Below are 22,551 nucleotides of genomic sequence, written 5' to 3'. Positions count from 1 at the left end.
TCGTTTTTATTTTTTCTTTCTGTGACGTAAGTTATAAAATTAGCTTTGGGACATGTAAATGGTAAAAAATGCCTTTGCTTCCTCCAATGATAAGAGAAATATTTGTCCTGTCACAGGCTGTTCATATTAATAGATGGTCAGCCTCATGAATTTTTAGATAATCACCCATCATTCATATATTTCCTTTGTAAAGATAATGATAGGTTTTTAAAAATATCTGCAATGAAGGCTGAGGGAAAATTTTGCCCTTTTCATGAATGTTGTGATCGGTATTCTAAATGTAAAAGAGCACGCTAAAGCAATCTTAGTAGTTGTGAAATAATGCTGCTGTTTGTTACCCATATTAAAATTAGAGTAGGACGGAGGAAGAAGAAGGTTCTAGAAAAACAGAAACTAGTATGACTTCTCGTAATTGATTCTAAAATGTTTTAACTTACCTTGGGAAAGGAGGATTGTCATGGAAAGGAAATACTTTATTCTCATTGTTATAAGTAGTTATTTGTGGTATGGTATTGCCTTAGGCCCCAGTTGAGACGAGCCCTATTATGTTAGGATCTTTACAAACACATAGGTTACAATATAAATAGACAAGATATACAAAAGGTGGGTGAAAGGATGTTATACCCTTTGACAAAGGGGGAAACTGAGACACAGAAAGTAAGTGACCTGTCTCAAGTCACATAAGCAGTCTGCAACTTCCTCACAATTCTGAATGAAGGAGCTGCCACTAGCATGAAAGGTGACCATACCTCTGAAAGGGTACTTCCATTGGTAATAAAAGCAAATGCTTCCTCCGTGAATTTTGTCCATGCAGAGGCCATTGCCTACTTTGCATTACAGCACATCATGCTCAGCACCCTATTGAGTATCTGTGGGTACTTTGTTATCGTCCAATGGTTCACGAATCAGAAAAGAAACTATAACCATGACAGCACATCCTGCCTATTATCGCTCTGTTTCCAAAAGCCTGATGAGTCTGAATAATTCTCCTCTTGCTTGCTCTCTTAGTTGAATTTTGTATGGGCCTTGAGTTTTTGGAGTTATTACATGTTATCTCAGAATATAGTCAAAAATGTCCTCCAGAGCTAAAATGAATAGTATCCATCGGCTTCTGTTTTCTTTTTTTGTCCACTGCCTTCTCTTTAGCACTGGATTCCAAAATCTCTTTTCCTGAAAACTTAAATAAGTGAAAGTGAGGCTATTAAATTTTTCTTCGAAAGCATTAAAAGCATAGTAAGGTTTCTTATCCTATAGTTAAGCAAGGTGTCTCTGGAATGGGTCCCTTTACACTACTCAGTTCCTCTGATATGTTGATAGTTTTCACATGAAGAATCTAGGAATTCCTTGAGGAAAAATAAGTTGCTATTCTAGGAAGCATTACAGCCACTGGAGACCTCACAGAATCTGCACCAAACTCTTGAACCAGATCAGACTTTGCTACAAATGTTTTCATCCCAGATTACTGTTTTTAGGAAATAACCTCCTCCTACACCACTTGCAATGTCTTCACAAGTGTTTTATATTCTAGAATGGGTGGCAACACATCTTTAAAATGCCAAGATCAGTGAAGATGCACCTTCAAAAATTGGTACTAAGAGCAGTTCACCATTCAGTATTGGCACCGTCTACATTACTGGTCCTGTTTCCAGGACCTTCTTTGGTGTCCTCTTCAGTGTTGTATTTACCTACACCATTTTCAGATAAGGTGCAAATGCAGGCATCCCCTATGAATTAATGCATATCATCAGGGATATGTGTTACCATGAGTGCGATTGATGAGGGAACAGCAAAGCTGATCGGTTTTGGTGTTCCTACCATGAAAGAAAAAACATACCACAAGAGGGAACTTTGGTGCAACGTATTAGTTAAAATAACATATTTGTTAGTATTTAATTGCATCTTTTTTGAATATGTTTCTAGTGGAATTATTTTAATGGAACTTACCACTGGTAGGAAAGTGAGCTACTTTATAAGCCAGTCTTTGCTACAGAGCTGTGTGAGACAATGCTCTGATAAAAGAAAAGTGCTTCGCAATGTTGAGCAAACCGCCCCAACGCTGCCCAGTTGTATCCGTTTTTTTAAATTCATCTTGCTTGCTAAAGTTCTGCATTAAGTCTTCAATGAAAAGATAGTTGCAGAGCCTTCTGAGGAAATTACCTGGTAATATTGTACTTCAGTCCCAAGAAGTTAATAATTACTTTAAGATTCCTTCCTGCCATTTACTTTTACTGCCAGATTGCATCTGATAGTGTCTCTCTAGCTATGCATGATAAAAGAGAAAAGGATGATTTACCACTGAGTCTTACCTGTGTCTTGAAATAAGATTAGGAATTTGTGGTGTCTTGTTGCAAGTTTTGTATTTATCTATGTATCTGTACCATCTGTTTTATATTTCAGTTTCTGGTATTTTAAGTTCCATTTTATTCTTTGTGATTATGTTTTAACATTTGCGTCTATTTGCTTCCTTTTCAAAACATATTATAAAAAGAATTCCATGATAATGAGTGATTCATTGTAAATCTATATTTCAGGATCTAGAATTCCTTCTTTTCCATTAAGGGCTGTAATGCATTTTCCTTAACCACCCTTTTGTACTTGCAAGCTAATGAACCTGACACCTCAGCCTTACTGTGCTTTGATCTCATGATGATAGACACTGCGGGTGGGGCGGGGGAGTGAAGGCTGCCCTAATATTCAGTGCCATCTATACAACTGAATGGTTTTCCATTGAGCAACCATTGCCTTGGGATACAGGTGCAAACAGTTTATAGTGAGGGGGGGGAATGCTTTGACAGCAGGTAGCTACAGGAATTAAATGTCTGCATTTGAACATCTGAAATGAAGGAACTATTGAAAAGGAATGGTCAGAATCCTTTTTAAAAAAAAACCTTCTGCCTCAGGTCAAATAGAATGCCACTCCATATTTGTTGTCTCAGGCAGATTTCCTCATTTGACCTTTGCTATTCACTGTCAATTCTTATAATCCAAGTGCTCTCTTCCATACACAAAAGAAGCAATAATCAAACAGTGTCTTATGTTTTAAAGAATTTTATTTTAAATAGTTACTTCATAGGCATTTTTTTACCTTGTGTCAGATTTCAATCTTTTGTATACCCAATGCTGTTTACCTATGATCAGATTTTTTTATTTATTTATTTATTTTATTTGAGCATGAGCTTTCCTGAGCTACAGCTCACTTCATCGGATGCATACCGTGGAAACTGCAGCAGACTTTATATACACACAGAGATCATGAAACAATGGACACAAATCAGATGTCAAGAATTATAACATTCATAAACCAGTCGGAGAACACTTCAATCTCTCTGGTCACGCAATCACAGACATGAAAGTTGCTATCTTAAAACAAAAAAACTTCAAATCCAGACTCCAGCTAGAAACTGCTGAATTGGAATTCATTTGCAAATTGGATACTATTAATTTAGGCTTAAATAGAGACTGGGAGTGGCTAAGTCATTATGCAAGGTAGCCTATTTCCCCTTGTTTTTTCCTACCCCCCCCCAACGTTCTGGTTAAACTTGGATTTAAACTTGGAGAGTGGTCAGTTTGGATGAGCTATTGCCAGCAGGAGAGTGAGTTTGTGTGTGTGTGTGTGTGTGTGTGTCCGGGAAAAGGGGGGGGGTGTGAGAGCCTGGATTTGTGCTGGACATGGCCCACCTTGATTACCATGCACATTGTGTAGAGAGTTGTCACTTTGGATGGGCTATTACCAGCAGGAGAGTGAGTTTGTGTGTGGGGGGGTGGAGGGTGAGAAAACCTGGATTTGTGCTGGTAATGGCCCAACTTGATGATTACTTTAGATAAGCTCAGGTTTCAGAGTAGCAGCCGTGTTAGTCTGAATTCGCAAAAAGAAAAGGAGGACTTGTGGCACCTTAGAGACTAACCAATTTATTAGAGCATAAGCTTTCGTGAGCTACAGCTCACTTCCTCAGATGCATATCGTGGAAACTGCAGCAGGCTTTATATATACACAGAGAATATGAAACAATACCTATTCCCACCCCACTGTCCTGCTGGTACAGTGGGGTGGGAATAGGTATTGTTTCATATTCTCTGTGTATATATAAAGCCTGCTGCAGTTTCCACGATATGCATCTGAGGAAGTGAGCTGTAGCTCACGAAAGCTTATGCTCTAATAAATTGGTTAGTCTCTAAGGTGCCACAAGTCCTCCTTTTCTTTTTAGATAAGCTATTACCAGCAGGACAGTGGGGTGGGAGGAGGTATTGTTTCATGATCTCTGTGTGTATATAAAGTCTGCTGCAATTTCCACGGTATGCATCCGATGAAGTGAGCTGTAGCTCACGAAAGTTCATGCTCAAATAAATTGGTTAGTCTCTAAGGTGCCACAAGTACTCCTTTTCTTTTTATGAAGTACAAGGAGGCACACTTGCCAATTCCTGCTGTGTTCTGACACCCTGAAAAGAATATATTTTTTTTCTTTTTTGAAACCTGTATATAATGTTTCTCATGCTATTTCAAAGTTTTTCTGACTGCTGCGTGCTGTCTCAATTGTGTTTGAGCCAGGGATGCCACCAAGCTTGTTTTGAAAAAGTCCAGCTTTTCTTGTTTTCTTTTTGTTTGTTTGCTTCCATTTGATTTTTAAAATAACAGTAAAAAGGAGATTATCTCTTTGTGTCATATGCTTTGAGATTGGCTAAAATGCATTTGCCATGTTGGGCGGTGAGCTTCTTATTTTCCTTCCTCTCTCCTTTATACATTTTTTAAAAAATAAAGCATGTAATGAAAATACCAACTTTCCAATGATATAAGTGCTTTGAGCTCTACTAATGAAAATTGCTATATAACACCAAGGTGGTATTAATATTACTTACTAAATAACTACATTTTCAAAGTGTTAAATGGAGTTTAATAGCATTGTGCAATTAAAAAGTCAATGGCATTCTCCCAGATAAAGCCACATGCAGTGCTTTGAATCATGTACTTCACATAGAAGCAAAAAAGACATTATTTTTGTTATGAATCAACACCATTAACCTTTTCTAAAATTTTCTGCGAAGCATTTGTAGTGCTTTTCCTGAACTTTCCTTCTGTTTTTTTGTTTTGTTTTGTTTTTTTTCCCTCTTCTCTTAGTGGTTCGACCAGAATTGGGATGTCGGGAGCTTGTTACAAGAAACCTCTCCAAAATTCTTCCAGGTCTCTGTCATGATGTAACTGACTGGGTTGAAGGCACAAGAATAAAAGCATCTCAGCTTCTGTTTATATTATTGCTACATGCAGAGGATCACATTACACAGCACATGGAGCTACTGCTTAGAACTTTGTACCGAGTATGCTTAGATGAAGAGAATAATGTGGTTAGAAATGTGAGTTTGCCTTTTTTAGATATCTACAATACCCTAAATAGAGACCCAATCTTAAATAGTCTTGAGTGTATGGGGCTATTTCCTTTAGTTCCCAGTGAAGTCCAGGGGAGGAGAGGGAAGTGCTCAGCACCACTCAGGATTGGGTCCATGTGGCTAAAATTAAACTATTTTTAATTAACTGAAAATAAATTTTAAAATATTTTACTTAACATGTTGGGAAAAGTCCTCATCCTGTAATTGAGCTCAAAGGAGTATTTGGCACACAAACAACTAACAACATGAGTGAACTGGGCCAATAATTTCTCTCCCCTCTCGTTTCTTTTAAGGGTCCTAAACTCATGAGTTGCCATCTCACTCTTCCCACAGGATATAAAATAATGTTACAATTGCCACTTGTTAATAGTGCTTTGAATCTCATTTCTCTTTTATAAAATGTTTCAAAGAAATACTGTTATGGGAAAAGATGATGCTAGTGATTCTGTTGAACTCAGTGAGAGTTTTGCCAGAGTACAGATGCATGATCAAGATCCCCAGTAGTTTTAAATGTTTTTAGGAAGGATGTTAAACATTTTGTAGATTTTTATGTGTATTTGTTAAAATAAATTTTATTTTTGTATGATTCATGTGAAGACCAAAACTGAGACTATTCAAATGGTTTTCACTTCTTGTGCCAACAAGAGAAGCATTAACGGCCTCTTAAAAATCATAAGCACCAGATTTAAGTGTAAATGCCTTGGGGCAACAAATTCCATTTTAAAAATATGTGAAGTTCATGCCCTTTCTAGTTAATTTCACTTGTTATCTCTCAGCGCATAATCTAACCATAACATTAAGGTATGTTTATTTCATATGATAGCCATCAGTGTTCAGACACATCAGTTATCCAAGTAAATGCTTCCTTCCCACTGTTGTGTTTAGACAAGAAATAGAACACTTTTTCTAATAGATTTATGTAAGCCAGTGCCTTAAAATACACAGTTCTTATTGATTTTTATCAACAGGCAAAACTCTCATAGATTATCAGTCACAGCTGCATTTACAAAATAATTAAACCAAATTTTTCAAAGGGTATAAAGGACGGGGGTTTTTTTATATAATTTTAACAATTAAATCTCATTCCTGTTTGTTTATTTTACTGCCACCGGAACACACAAAAAATAAGCTGTAACAAAAAGTTCCATTGCCAGTTTCCAATTTTTGTTACTTTCACATTGCCTGGACTATCTGCAGCCAGTATATGTCAACAAAGGTTGGTTTTCCAAATCAAGCTTCTGTATGGGATAGTGCTATTATGGAAGCCAAATGAAGTCTGGATTTCATTTCTTATCCTTACTTCTCTCTACACCCTCTGCATTCCTCCTCTTCTCACAGATTGCACCCTCCTCCCATATATCAGATTTTAGATCTCTTCACACCCATTCTCCCTGATTCTACTCCACATGTGTGGTCCTGAGCCAGAGCACTTTAGGCTGAAGTTGATTCTGTTCTCACAAGCTAAGCAGAGGTGCACCTGATCAGTACTTGGAGGAAGAAAACTCAGAATGTTGTAGGAAACAGTACTGGTGATTCAGTTAGGAGCATTCTCTGCCCTGTGAGTCATCACTGAACCAATGCCCGAGCATTGGGTTAGGGGATTCTAAGGGTATGTCTACACTGCAGTTAAACATCCGTGGTTGGCCCATGTCAGCTGACTCGGGCTCAGGCTGCAGGGCTGTTCAGGTGCTGTGTACACATTCGGGCTTGTGCTGGAGCCTAGGCCTTGGGACTCGTCTGCATGCCAGAGAGGGATACATAGTACTTGGCAGCCCTGCTAGCACCGAGAATGAAAGATTGAAAGGAGCAGGCTCTTTCTGTATGGAGTACACAATGCTATCACTAGGTTGCCACGTATACTTGACTCCTCTGCATGCCAGAGAAAAATACAAAGGTGCTTCTCTAAAACACAGTTTTGAGAGGAGTGTGAATGCAACAAAAAATGGATTACTTCTTTTTTGAGTTTTGTATATATATATATATATATAAATGAGGGTAGGGGGTGTGCCTCAGACCAGTTTTCGCAGGGGTTGGGGGGACCCTGAACCAGGAAATCTGGGACATCTGGTCACCCTAAGCTAGAGATCTATTACACTGTGCTTTACAACTTTCTCATGAAAGTTTGAGTCTGATGCTGAGAAGGGTGCTTGCATGCCTTATTATGAGCTTTCTGAACACATGTCAAGAAATTTTTTTCATGCATGCAGTCATTACTGAGTGAGCGGAAAGGCCTATAAGCCAATTGCTGAAGTATTTAAAAAACAGCTGGAATCATAAAAAGAGGAAGGGCCAGGATATGATGAATGGTCTTTGTGTTTTCAAAATAATCCTCAAGTTATGTTTATTCTCTTTTACAGTGTGTGAAAGCAGCAGAGTTGATTGGAACATTTGTTAACCCTAAGGTATCTCTGAAGTTACTGGTGTCGGCCCTTGAAAAAACACCTATGCCTTCTTATCTCATGATTCTAGCTGCAGTGATACGAGGTTGCCCAAGACAAGTCTTAAAGCCTCATTTGTCTTATCTTGCCAACACACTCTCACAACCTGAGATCTGTCAGCGATCTGAAGAGGTAAGGATAAATGGAAAATCCAAAACAGCCCAGGACTTAGACCACTGGTTCTCAGACTTTAAGTCTTAGCATACCACATCTAAAAGCCAAAAGTGATTGGCAAACCACTTTTGTTGTTTTTAACTGTAGTTTATAACGGATTCTTGTTCTCATACTATACTTCAAATCCATCTGCATGCCACCTGATTGTGGCCCACATACTGTAATTTGCGAACCACTGAGTTAGACTGTACCTTACTTTAGAAAATTTTACAAGCAATTTTGCGGATTGAAAAAAAAAGTTATATTAAAGTAACAAGTCCCCTTCTCATACCATGGAAATACTGACCAAAATAATAGCAGTTCTGTTTAAATTATTGTGCACACAAGTTTTTCATTTGTGATTGTCTGTTTGCACACAATCTTGCATATGTTCAGTTCAAACTACACTGGGTTATATAGGTCTTAGTTAATATAGTTATAAGATATTGATTTTTCCCTGCCATCAAAACTTCAAGTTATCTACATTAGGCTAACTTTCTGCTTTTAAACCTATGAACGTCATTCCCATGTATTGCAATGGTAGTCAATTGGATTAATCCAAAGGCACCATTTGGCCCTTGTTTTGATAAGTTCATCATGTATAGAATCCAAACAAATGAATTTACTTTGTCCCTTCCCAGCTCTGCAGTCCAGCTAAATAAAAATGATTGATACAATCATTACAAGCGTTTTCTTGGTAATAGTGATTGGCATGTTATATTTCACAAAGAGAAGTGCTTCCTTTTAATGCTAGCTTTTTGGATATTAATATTTGATTTTTAAAAGGCAATGATCCAGTATGTTTAAATGTGCATTTAGGAACACTCTTTGCAAAAAGCTTTAGCATTTAAGCTTCTTACATTTGGGTTCCTTCATCCTAAAAATGCAGGATGAAGACACTTCCATCATGATAAAATTGCTCTTAAGCACACACATAACTAACGTGCAGTAGATGGATTTCATGGGATGTGAGCCTGAAGGCGGTTCTTACTATACTGTTTTGAAGTGCCCGTATTCTTTGTGAGCCATATAGTGAGAGTGATGTTTACAATTAATTAGCATTAAGGCATTGCATGTATTTTTTTTTCCTTTGGTGTACTTCCTCACCTGTTACATTTTCTTTGCCTGTGTTAATTATTCTGCATGTAACTGTTCAGCTGAAAGGATCCTTAGATCTCAGTATCTTGACCCTTTCAGATTGGTGTATGAAAGGTTCTTTCTCCAATATGGAGTGGGCTCTCTAGTGTAACAGTTGAAATTCAGGAGTTCTTCACCCCTTTCTTCTATTTCCGGATCTGCAGCATGTTCTGTTACTGGTATACAAGAAAGATCCATACAGTCTACCAAGCCTTCTCCTTAATTAAGATTCTAGCTTTCTTTCCAGGAGGAGTTTGAAATGTTAAGCCTCTGCCCTTAGAATGACTAGCAGGGGATCTTCAGGGATATGCAGTTGGCCAATACCCTGTCTCCAGAAGATTCTTTGTACCCCTTGTCAGATTTATAATTCCTTTTAAGAAGATTATTCTAGTGTTACAGGATCTGTTTAATTCTCCCTTTGAGACAATGTAGTTCTTTCCTCTTTAAGTCCTTGTTTTAATGGCATGTGTTTGAGTGATTCTTAGAATGCTCAGAATTGGCCTCAATCACACTGAAATACGTTATTCTTAGGGATCTATTCCACTGGAAGCACCACCACCTCTGGGTGTTCAAACAATGAGTCCACAGAACAGATCTGCAAAAGTGCCATGTGATCTTCTAGAAATTAACTCTATTCGACAATATAGAGAGTAGACAGACCTAACTTTTCTATTTGAGAAATAATTCTTTATCAGAGTGAGAGAATGATATATAAATGACATCAGATAAATACCATTTATAGGTAAGAGTATTCTCAAGTTTTATTTATTTTCTTTTTGGAAGTGGAGCTAACCAGTCGTATGACAGTGGTCTCTTTCACTGATATAGTACAGCAAATCATGGAACCTCTGCCAACTGTGGTCTGCTATGCTTTGTTACAGAAGACTTGCAAACTGACAAGAATTTTGAGTGAAATTCTGGCCCCATTGAAGTCAATGGCAAAACACCCATTGACTTCAGTGGGGCCAGGATTTCATGCATTATGTTGCAGTAATTAGGTGGGAGACAGACCTTCAGGTTTCCTTGTTTCTGCATAGTGATGTTGCAATACACTACTTGGTATGTTCAGAAATTTGGACGTTTGAGATCGGCACAGCAGAAGCATTAGAAGTTAAAGAGTTCCATTTCAGGATAAGATGAAAATCTTCCTAGGAACCCCAAAATTCTTTAATGTATTTATCCAGCATATTGCAATCGTGTGGCTGGCAGGATGGTTATTAATTTTTCTTAACAGGACAAGGTAATCACTTCCACAAGCAAAAAACCTGGGAAGAGTGTATTAATTTGTTGCTCTACAAAAAATGCCCCATAGGTTATTATAAAACTGAGTGAATTATAGAGTCTATATTTGGAACAATAAATAGGCATCCAGTTTAGCAGGATATGTACAATTTATCTTATTACTGTCATCGACTAATACCTGACTTTTAAAGAGGATTGTGTCAATTTTACTGGCCTGTGAAAGAAAGGGTGTCTAACGTTGTCTAACAAAACTCACACATTTCATGCTTTTTGTTTGTAGATCTTTTACATGGAACAATTGCTTTGTTGCGTACAAGCGATAACTGAAGTGTGCCAAGAAGACTGCAAAGAAACTAGCCTGCAGCTGATGAAAGTTTTGGTGACAATAATGGCAATACCACGCGCCGAACATCTTAATGAAAAGGTGACACTAACTGTGAATGGGTGTTTTAAATGTTTAAAATCCTGATTTTTGTTTTGTTTTGTTTGTTTTTACTGTTGGTAAGACGATTTGTCTAAATATAATGTAAGTAACCGCTATAAATCTCCCTGCTCTTAGGCTTCAAGCCTTGCTAGCGCTTAACTCAGAGTCGAGCAGTAAAGATTAAAGAGTTCAGAAGATTCAGTCATTATGTGGCCCCAGGGGCGCATGTAGAATGCTGTAAACTCTGTCTGTCTGCTCATTCTCTTCCCAAGAAGTTCCTTTGGTTTTAGTTTTGAGTAAAGACCCTTATTGAAACACCTAGAGCCAGATCCTCAACTGACATAAATCATTATAGCTCAATTAAAAATGTGATTTATACCAGCCGAGGATCTGAACCGTAGGACAGTAGTTTTTATTTATTTATTTTTGCAGTTCTTTCAAGTACAGCATATTCTGTCTGTTGTTGCAAGAGTGAGAGGTTGGCATGGACTAATTATCTAAGCATAGGAGTGAAAACATGGAATTCCTTAGTTCTTAATTGCAGCTCTGATTTAGGACTTTGGTCTTGAGCAAGTCCTTAAACTTTTCTGCCCCTAGCTATCTCCACAGGGCTGTTGCTAAGGTTGGCTAATGTTTGGAAAGCATTCTGAGGATTTAAGAGAGCTGTATGAGAGAGTATTATTGTTAGTCACCAGTCCAGACACTGAAATTTCCCGCTTTAATATATCAAGCGGTTCTAAGGTGTTCTGTAACTCTGTTATTTCCTGATTCTCTTACCAGAAGCTCCTCATGACTGCTGTGCTCTTCTTCTAGAGGTTTTTTGTTTTGTTTTTTTTTTCTTTTTAAAAAAATCCAAATTATCATCATATAAGTAATACACTGTAATCATATAGTGCCTTTCATCCCAGGATCTCAAATTGCTTATCAAACATTCCATTAAAGTCTTATAACACCCTTATGAGGTAGCCAAATCCTATTTTATTACAAGACAGGTAGGTATTATAACCACTTTACATAACACTTTTAAAGAGGGGAATTCTTATCATCAGAAGATGCATTACTGACTATGAATATTTTATAATATTGAACAAGTTTTTATTTTAGACATCCTATAAGTTAAGCATCCACAGGTTAGACTCTTCACCCAGTTCACTCTTCCTATTAGAAATTAATCTAACTTTCTCTTTTAAAGATAGCAATGAAAATCCCTCAGAATTTTCTTGTTTCGTCTAAGTCCTTCGCAAAGATGTAAACCCTCCAGGAACAAATTCTCCCCATTGCACCTCTGTTCCCAAAAAGCCAACATTTCACAATTTTATGCCTTAACTGGTGGGTCCATGAGGCCTGGAGACTAATGTTCAGAAATCTGTTTTACTATAGTGTGTAGCTAAAGAAGATTAGAACAGCTTGATTCGGCCACAATTTTTCCACCAGGCTAGAAAGAAATTCAAACTTTCTAACCATATTCTCCTTGCAGTATTGTTTTTGCCTCAAACAAAGCTCTCCATATATGCACAAGTGGCCAGGAAAGCATTATGATTGCATCCCGGAAGGGGAAGAGAACTAAATAAGGGAAGTTTGGGCTGTACCATTTGATTATGATGGCCTTTTGCTTTCATATCCTTCCACAAGGCTTTAACTGCAAAATCTCCAAAGTTGCCTGTAGAGTACCATGAACTAGTCAAGACAGGCCTTGCATGAGCTGCTTTTTATTTTGCTGCATCAAGGACTCTGTTGTGGTGAGATGAACAGGAATCTTTCCTTTTAAAAGGTGTTCTCCTGAATAAAACAAACTGTCTTAAAGAAACTACAGAACCAAACCTTTAAATTTGGGAGAAGGGGTTCATCTGAAGGAAAAAGGTAATTCCTAAAAAGGATCTCAGATCCAAGATTGTTAGTCTTCTAGACTAGATATTGATGAAAAAAAGCAAAGAAGGTTTGCAGAGAGTCATCCTGGTGAAGGCTGAAAGCAGGCCACCCCCAAGTGTGGTCTAAGGCAAACAATCGTGTGACATTAGGGGGACCCTGCTTAACGATACATTCCTTTGAGACTGGACCCAAGTTCTTTTCTGGCCACAGAAGAAAGGTCAAACTACTAGCCCACAAAATGAGTTTCAAAATGGATTTTTTTTCTGTGCTTTGCCAAACATCGAGGCTTTTACAGTAGTTGACCTATTCACCTCTCATAAGAAAGCTTAAGAGGTGTTGTAGTCATTCTCTAACATCAAGGACAACATCTAGAGAAGCTGTGAAAATAAGTCGACCTTTTTTCTAACCATTATCTCATCTCCTTCATTCTCTTCGCACTCTTCAAATCCTCCCCCCACCCCAAAGTTAAATGCCAAATAAATCAACAGCCATCCTTACTCACTATAACTCCTTGGTGGCCTATCCAAGTCTGTTTTTTCAGACCTGCTCCTATTTGATGGCTGTTCTACTTCCTCTTGTATTGCTTCCAGGCATTATAATCCAAAAACCTGTGCTTTAACAGTATTTATGGCTATGTCACCAACAGGCTCTCTCCAAAGAGGCATACCCTTTGAAAATTAATCTGAAAGGAAGAAATGAAACAAAGCTTACACAAGTATTAAAACAAGGTGCAAGAGATTCTTTCAAACTCAAAGTCAAATTACACAAGGAACTAATCTGGGATACATTTTTATAAACTTTATTGTGAATGCATGAGTCCCTAAACAAAAATATCGTTATTTTACGCATCTCTGCGGTTTTTGGCTACAGAATGGTCAATAGTGTTGACATGCCCACTTTCCAAACTTTGCAAATCCTACAAGTCCTAGAAGTAAAGCAGTTTCATGGAGATAAAACCTGGTTCTCGCATAAGACAAAGGAAATCCCCTGAAATTATTAAAGGCTTTGGATATTCTTGTATTTACAGTGGTGTTTTTTTTTTTCCAGTTGACATTATTTTGGATTAAATTCTTTGTTCTCTTTAGCATTTTTTTCAGCAAGACAGATAATCTGGCAATTAGTTTGGGTAGTTCCAATATTTCAGGTTTGTCACAAAGACAAATATAACCTGATTTTTTCAGTTATTGAGGACCTAACTCCCAACAACTTCAAAATGGGCTGCAGCTTTCAGTATCTCTCAATATCAGCCTCATAATGCTTAAGGCTATGTCAAGAATGTATTCAACTGTGGTTTGTATATCTTCAGATTCCTCCTTTCCTCATTATTACTCTGTGTCCCATAAATTCTACCTTGAATGATCTAAGAATTTCAATATATTTCTTGTGTGTTTTTTCCAAAACCTCCACAAAGTACAATAAAATGCTTTTTTTACATAGTGCATTTCATGCCTTGTGCCCTAGGCTGCTATACAATCCATATAAACAACTCCAAAAAGCAAAATGCCCTACTGAAATAGTTTTTGTCCATAGAAGACAAATGCCTTCCAGCTAGCTTAAAAATAGAAATGTGTTGCTCTGAGAAGAGTTCCTTATTCAGGATCAAAAGATCTTGTGAATATACCTGAACCATCTGAACCTTTGAATTACTAAACCTCCAAGCTATTATTTAAGGAGGTTGCAGAGATACACTGGTAGGGCATCAATGATTATCTTGTGTACTTCTAATTGTAAGAGAATAGTGCACTCTTCATACTTACTGGATTTTTAGCTCATCTGCTGATCAGTTAGCAATGGCACCAATTTCTTTGCGGGAGGCAGTGAAGCCTAGTGCATAGAGCATTGGCCTGTGACTCAGAGATCTGGATTCTGTGCCCAGCTCTGCCACTGGCCTACTGAGTGACCTCAGGCAAGCCACGTCACCATGCTGTGCCTCAGTTTCCCCATCTGTAAAATGGGGATAAAGCTACTGACCTCCTTTTGTAAAGTGCTTTAAGATCTACCAATGAAAAGCACTATATAAGAGCTAGATTTTACATTAATTACCTGTCCTATAGAAAATGAAGACAGGCCATCAACTAAGCACCATGAAAATGGGGTAAGACCACCTACTAAGTACTGTGCTTAGTTGTGGCCCTCCATTTTCTAGGTGGCTGGAACTCATTTCAGCCATCAGATAGCAGCTCTGTTAGATCAATTCTGAACTTGTCCAGATTTGAACTGGTGATATAGTAGTTTAAAGGCTTTTTATTCCTTTACCACACTTGTGAGCCATCTTGTCCTTTCATCAGGTCTGTTTTGATTGTTGGTATGAGGATAATTCAGCATTTGTACTTACAGGTACGTCTATGTCACAGTAATGTAACTTCATCTCTTTGACTAGAAAGGCTGTGTGAGTTTGAGGACTACTGCAGTGCTGGCTAATGCAGGATGGGTCATGTTAGATATTAAAATATTTATAGAAATTAAAAGTAACCCTTGCCAATTTTCTTAAGAGACTCAGTCAAATGTATTACAAGGTTGTGAAACTAATGCTGGACATCTGCCTATCTGTGGATTTAATGTGTACCCTCCTATGTTACTAGCACAAATGGAAAGTTTGAACAGTTTATTGTAAACCACCTCTGAACAATGCTTCTATTGTATCCTTGATTGGAATTACATCATTTTGTACTTTCTTCCTTTTTCCATGAAAAAAAAAAGTTGTGGTGGTTTATATACGGAATGATAGACAATGGTTTTGAACTCAAATACACAGCTCAGTGTTGTGGAATGGTCTGATTTATTTACAGGTCAACAAAAATACTTTGAAACACAAATATTGAGTAATTTTGACTAGAATGCAAAGATCCTACAGAAAGCGGCAATCTTTTGTCTTGGGTGCAGGCAAAGTCACTTAAAGTATAATCTCTGTACTTAGCAAATCCTGCCTTTTCTAAAATCTTTTCACATCTGACGCTTCCTAATGACTTGTCAGGCCAGCGATCTATCTTCAAAATTCTAAAGGGCCCAGACACCAGAACAGTTGAGTACAGTTTAAAAATAGCAAAACAAATGCATATAATTTTAGTTACAGTTAACTGTTTAAGGCTAAATTATGTCACCTGTATTCACACTGAATTCAGTCTTATACCATAAGTAGTCCTATTGGAGTCAGTGGGGCTCCTTGTGGAGTTAAAGTACTGCTCAGTGTGGGGATATCACAATCAGGCCCTTAGGGCATGATCCAAAGCTTACTGAAATCAGTGAGAGTGTATCCATTGACTTCAGTGGGCTTTGGATCACACCTTTAGTGGACATGTACTTTTGATAGGAGATTTAAGGAGCTATAAAAGCAAACAATTTTATGCATGAATACACCTGTTATAGATTACTATGAAAATCCTTATGCTTTCTTGCATAACACATAACTGTAGCTTGCATGTTCATCTGGTGTTTCTTTATTTACGTGTTTCACTTTTTCCTCACTGAATTAATGGAATTGGTAATATGTAAAAAGGAAGGTTGATGTCAACACTGTCACCAAACAGGCAGGAGCTAGGAATGCTGCAAAGTCAGCATGCTCAGCGTCTGCGAAGATGGAGCACATAGTATTATTTTTCTAAAAAAAACATTTTGGCTGATCCAAGAAGTAGTAGTGATAGGCTTTGGAGGCAACCACATCTAGCTATTCTTGCTGGAGAGAGGTCACCTCCTATATAAGTGTTTTAAGCATTATTGAGTTGGGGAGGAAACCACTACTTATCTACATGGAAAAGTAACTGTTTTACAATTTTGATTGGCTTTGAGGTCCTTTTATGTGACACTGAGTTTCATCAGTTTTGATGCTGCATTGCAGTGTTCTGTGTGATGTCATAGTGAAGCAAAAACAATTTTTCCATTTTAAAATTGACGTTAACAGGTATAATACTGTGATAAATTATGTTTAGATATTGACCATGACTTCCCTACTAAGAAACGGTGAGGGTTTTTTGTCTCTTGAATTTTCTTATTTTATTTAAAAACTAAAAATAACTGATACTTACAGACATGCCTATGCTGTTCTCTGAATTCTTGGTGGTGATGACATTATGGTCAGCTTCATCAAAAATTTCCAAAAATGTTTGGGGTGTTTTTTTAACCGACATTTTGGTTAAATTCACCTATTTTGGTTTTTGTTTGTTTTTAAACAGGTAGAGGAGTCAATGTGTTCATTAGCTCAGGTGCAGCATTTGAGTGGTTTTCTTGATCTGTATAAACAACATATAGATCAGCTTATGGAGTGGGTATCTGTATCGCATGATCGTTGGAACTGCTATTCTCCAGAATTATTACAGTTAGATGTCATTGCCACTCATTCAGGTATGACTCATTAAGCAAGGTAATGGGGATCTTAGACATTTCTTGTGTTCTACAACAGTCTCCATGCCTTTCGAACATGCTGTATTTTATAAGTTTAACATTCAGAAACTTCACAGGTTCATGATGCAAGAAAAGATATGAAGTTTTGTGGTATTTAAGGAGCATTTCAGAATGTATGGACTGCCTGGAGAATAATAAAAATATTCATTTTAACACCTGAATTTTTAGTGTAATGAAACACCTTGTGTACTTATTTTAAACTGTATGTTGTATGTTTATGCCCCTGTCCAGCAGAGCATGCGAGCATGTGCTTTATTTTAAGCATGTGAGTAACTCCTTTGAAGTCAGTGAGACTACCCATATGCATGAAGTTAAACACATGCCTTTGTCTTTGCAGGATTGGGCCTTAAAAATCTGATATTCTAGAAGTAATTTTTCTTGTTAACACAAGTAACTAGTTACCTGAATGCAGCCATAAAATACTGTCTTTCGCAAGAATTTACCTAAAAAATTCTTATTTTGGATCATTGCTATCGAAACTTGTATAAATAAGCTCACTTAGGCACTTTGTAAAAGGGAATCTCAGTATTCTAATTTTATAAAAAATAAAATATAACCAGTTCCTTGCTCTAGCTGCTGTTCAGATGCATAACCAATTAGCCTATCTCAACTGAAATTGCTTGAAAAGACAGGAATGGTGGACATTCCTCAATAGAAGAAGAATTACTTAGTGACATTCTCTTTCCCCTTCTTACAGTGCCATCTTTAAATATGTCATAAGGCCTTTTGTATCACCATTCCTCCTTGTCTTGCATCTACGATTTTTCTAGTCTCCTTCTGCTGGAACAGGTACACCAACACAGTTCCCCATATTGTATCTAGTAAAATCCTCTATGGCCTTTCAGGGACAAGTAGCTTCTCACCATCCTAACTGTTAAGACTTCCAGTGATAAATTACTCAATCTCCCTTCATCTCCAAATTGCCTCAAGAAGCCCACCTGAGGCACCTCTCTTGCTTTGTACAGAGACCAGCCTCACCCTTAGGACTTGTCTACACATGGAGTTATTCCATAATAGCTTTTGCATTTTGAATTCACATCTACCTTAATCCTAGTTAACTTTAAAATGTAGACTAGTCCTTAGAGAAGAACAACAACTGTCCAATACAAATATTGAGAGGCCAACAGTCCTTCTCCTCCTTTTCTTGATTTATGGAATTTCTAGACATTTGTCTGTTTTGCTTAATGAAAAATCATAAAATGTCTGGGCAAATATTTTGGCTTTCACCCATAATGGAGATATGCTCTTTTCTGTGTTTTCTGTCTTGTCTAAAACAGCAACTCCTAGTACTATTCCCATTTTCTTTTCATTCCCACACACAATGTTGCATTGAATCAATTTAGTGAGGTTTACTCCTTTCCAATTCCTCCCCACCTTTTTTTTTTTTAATTTGCAGGAATTGGAATTTCTGTTGAAATAAGTGGTGTAGATTATTTTGTTCTCCATCTATTTAACTTGCTATTATCAAAACATGATTTAATGGCATTGTTTTAACAATACCTCAGGTCTAGCATAAAGCAATGCATCTGAATAATTGTTACAAAAATAAAATCTTACTTATGGCATGGAAATTTACCAAGATGTATTTTATGCCCTATGTTTAAGTCTAGACATCTGAGATTATTATTTGTTCCAAGTTAGAGACAACACACTTCCAGATACAGTGTTGAACTTCTTTTGGCATCTGAATACTTTTCATCAGACAGTTTTTCATGTGACAGAATATTGTTGCTTCTATTGGATACTTCTTCCCCATTCTTCAATGCCAAAGTGTAGTAAAGTTCTCAGCTAACCTCCTCACAATAGTCATTGGAAGCTTTTCCTTGCTCCAAACAATACAAAAATAAGGCTGCTAGTGAACCATCATGTTTCTTTGCTTTTTTTTTTTTTCTTCTTCTCCAGAGCAGAGTAGAGCAGTGGTTCTCAAAGCCAGTCTGCCGCTTGTTCAGGGAAAGCCCCTGGCGGGCCAGACTGGTTTGTTTACCTACCGTGTCCGCAGGTTTGGCCGATCGCCGCTCCCAGTGGCCGCAGTTCACCGCTTCAGGCCAATAGGGGCTGTGGGAAGGGCGGCCAACATGTCCCTTGGGCCATGCCGCTTCCCGCAGCCCCCATTGGCCTGGAGTGGCGAACCGCAGCCACTGGGAGCCGCGATCAGCTAAACCTGCAGACGCGGCAGGTAAACAAACCGGTCTGCCCGGGCCTGTAAATAGTCTGAATCAAATACAGATTGAAACCTACTGGAAGTTTACAACCAGGTCAGTAGTGGCTGGGTCACACTTGCTGCTTAAAACCTTCCCAGCAGTTGACCTCTTTCTTACAAATAAATCAGGATAGTTAACAGGCTCCAGCTGCTTCCTGGCTTTGCAGTTTTAACCCTTGTCATTCCAATGGGGAGTGGAAGGGCTTTCTAACATAGCCACTCTTCTGACCCACTCAGGACTCTGACAGGTGATACGTTGTGTCATAATTATTTTGCAAGGACTGATGCAGTACACAAAGTAAAATGTTAATTTAACACCAGAGACCCCCTATTAAATGGGTGCATCAAGTCTGTTCCAATGTTGGACTCTTGGCCCATCAAGCCCTTTTGGCCACACAGGAACAGATCAAATGGCAAACTATTGCTACAGCCAACTGTTCACCCAAGTGTTGAAGAAGAAAGGAAGTAGTTTACCTTACAGATTGGATTTATATGCTAAATATTTAAATGTAAGATTAAAATATTTAGTACAATTCAATCAAGATTTAAATATTTATTTTCTAGGTCCTATAATAGGTGAAGCCCTTCAAGATTTCATTCTCATCCTTAAGACATGTCTTCAGCCAACCAAAGACCCACCAATGCGCTTAAAGCTTTTCACTATTTTATCACAGTTGCTCCAGAAAGCAAATGAGACCATCAACTCTCAGGGGTAGGTACAGCTCTGATTTCACATGTACCACCTGAACAGTACAATATTGTTCAAAAGTCAAGTTCATGGTAGTTATTTAACCCCTGTGGCTGTGTCTGCATTAGCGTTTGGGGGGGAAGTCTCACTATGTACTACAGGTCTCAGACATTTTTACTGTTATATTATCTAATTCTGCTCAGGAGAGTTTGGCATGACACAGTAGTAAAGAAGTTTGGGCTCTGTCCACAGTAGCTCTCCCACCTTCGCTATCACGATAGAGTTGCACTGGTGGTTGGGCAATGGTGGAGGGTTTGGTTTAGTTGTTTGTTTTTAAAAACAAAAACAAAAAACTACTGTAGAAAGGCTGTGTAGCGGTGAGAGCTGCGATGAGAATTTTAGGAATGAAACAGTGTCTTTCTGGCTAGCTATTACAAGCAAGGACTGAAGATTTATTTATCAATGGAAAATTTAACAGTTAAAAAAACAGAAAAATATGTCCTCCACTTTATTAAAAAAAGCTACGTTCTAACATGGTATTTAGAAATGCATTGAACTTCATACTCAGTAAGGACTTATGACTGCTTTTAATGACTAATGTTGAAGGTATCCTGTTGCTTAACTTTTTCTTTACTGTTTTCACCATTAAAGCATTACGAATATGTTACAGGCCTACATCCTCTGGAATCTACTAATAAATGGTGAATCCTGTTGTTTACAGGTATTCCCAGGTCCCATTGTAGGATCAGGGCCTGTGTGGTTAAGCCGGTGTTTGATAATACTCTCCTTTTTTGAACTGAAAGGTTTTAAGCCATGTTTCTACACATCTCTGCCTACATTGTATATTCAGACCACTCTGGGGCCTGAACGGCAACACTTATTCATATGAATAATCCTACTGAAGTCTGTGACTACTTATGTGAATAAGGACTTCTCCCATGAGTGATTACAGGATCAGGCCCAAGGTTTGTAAGTCTCCTTCCACTAAAAATAAGGGAGGTCAGAAGCAATTTGGGAAGCATTTGCATTGATCTGAGATTTAACCATTTGCTGTAAGCTGATGCACTATATCCCTGACCTGTAATTTAGAATGCAAGGTCCTTCGGGCCAGTACCATATCTTCCATTTGTTTTATACTGCCCTTAGCCCTCTCATGGTGCTTAATAAGTAACTGTTAAAGTATTTGTTCGACTTAACTCTGAATGCCCAGCACCCCATGTGAAGGGGAACACTCACTGCCAATGCCACCTCCTGGTTGGGCGGGGGTTTGGCGGGTTGTTTCTTTCCAGGAGTTCCCCTTTCTCACCACTGCTCTATCCTACAGAGGTCTGTCCTCGGTGACTTAACCCTCCGGCCAGGTCATGTCTGCAAGTCCAGCCCTTTCAGGGTGTAAAGAAAAAGTCCAATAACGAGGAGGTCTTCAGGATCAACTGGGAGGTTCAGAGCTTCCCTCTTTGGTTGGGGCCTTGTGGTCCAGACCCTTGTATCTTCAGGGTCTTCCATCAATTTGGTTCCCTGCCAAAGGTTAGGCTTTAATAGTTGAGCTTCTTTAGGTGTTGGTAGGGGAGCCTGGGCCCCATCTCCACCAGCTCCAATCCAGGGCAGGTTGGCAATGGTTGGCAGCTAAACACTGCACCTTGGGGTGCTATGCAGCTGCGTCCCTGCATCACTTCCTGCCAGAGAGTCTTTTGCCTGGTGGGAAGTCCCTTTCCTGGGGTTGCCTGTTTCATCTAACCCCACCAATTCCCTCGGACCCTCAGATTCTTGGGTCTCTGAGATCAGGGTATCCTCTCAAGTGAGTGAGTGCCCCACTCCTTTATGACTTCCCTAAAATATCTCCAGTCTCTTTCAGATTATTGGATATGCCAGGTTAGATGCTAGTGCTACAAAGAGGTTTCCCCACCGATACTGCACATCTGTAATGGTCGTACATCTCTGTGCACACACTGGAGGAAGACCACTTCTCCTGGGATACCCTGACTGTCCATCAGCTGTTCTTTAACCAATGTCTGGCTGCATCCTGACTTACCTGGCCCTGACATTTCCACCCCATTAATTTGTACAGGGACTACCGTTTTTAGCAGGGCCTCATTTTTTGCCCTGTTTTCAGCTGTCCAGACTTGCCCATAGTCACACTCTCTGTAAAGGGGCAGTCACATCAGAGGTGACCCTATTTCCCACAGGCAGAAGTGTTTCCTAAAGTGGAGGTCATAGCCTGTTCATCACTCAGGGTATGTCTGCCCCTGCCCCCGGAATTCCTTCTCTGTAGGTCCGAATATTCTCTGGGTTTCTGTTCCAGTTTGGACCCGGGATCAGCAGCCTTGCTGTGACCTTGGGCCATTGGTAACATTCAGTCAGAGGCGTAGTTCCAATTAGACCAGCCTCCTTGCCTGGCACATGCTTCAGAGCTCTCTGGACCCAGTATAACTACCACCTGGCATCTTGGAAGGGGGTCTGTCTGCAGCCATGTAATTGTCCATGAATTGGCCAGTGTCTCAGGCTGATGACATACCACTAAGTCTCTTCCCCCCTGCTGGGATGATCTGGATAAACTGCTCTACTGCAACTTTCTCAGCCACCTGCACCCCAGTTCTCGTCTTAGGTTGGAGGTAGTACCAACAGT

The 22,551-nt window shown here is 38.8% G+C and overlaps 1 protein-coding gene across 2 annotated transcripts in view; it reads left to right on the top strand.

Annotated features, from left to right (window-relative positions):
* Nucleotides 1–22,551, top strand: part of DNAAF5 (dynein axonemal assembly factor 5) — a 42,362-nt gene that overhangs the window by 7,256 nt on the left and 12,555 nt on the right. For both annotated transcript variants that reach the window (XM_073362091.2, XM_073362092.2), the window contains exons 5-9: nucleotides 5,114–5,346; nucleotides 7,737–7,949; nucleotides 10,630–10,773; nucleotides 16,812–16,980; nucleotides 19,805–19,952. In XM_073362091.2, the coding sequence (XP_073218192.2) occupies nucleotides 5,114–5,346; nucleotides 7,737–7,949; nucleotides 10,630–10,773; nucleotides 16,812–16,980; nucleotides 19,805–19,952 (907 nt within the window). The remainder of the gene's footprint in view (nucleotides 1–5,113; nucleotides 5,347–7,736; nucleotides 7,950–10,629; nucleotides 10,774–16,811; nucleotides 16,981–19,804; nucleotides 19,953–22,551) is intronic.

This window comes from Lepidochelys kempii, chromosome 10 (assembly GCF_965140285.1).
Source record: "Lepidochelys kempii isolate rLepKem1 chromosome 10, rLepKem1.hap1, whole genome shotgun sequence".
Lineage (NCBI taxonomy): Eukaryota > Metazoa > Chordata > Testudines > Cheloniidae > Lepidochelys > Lepidochelys kempii.
The sequence above is the reverse complement of the archived record's forward strand: the minus strand, read 5'-3'. Positions and strand labels throughout refer to the sequence as shown.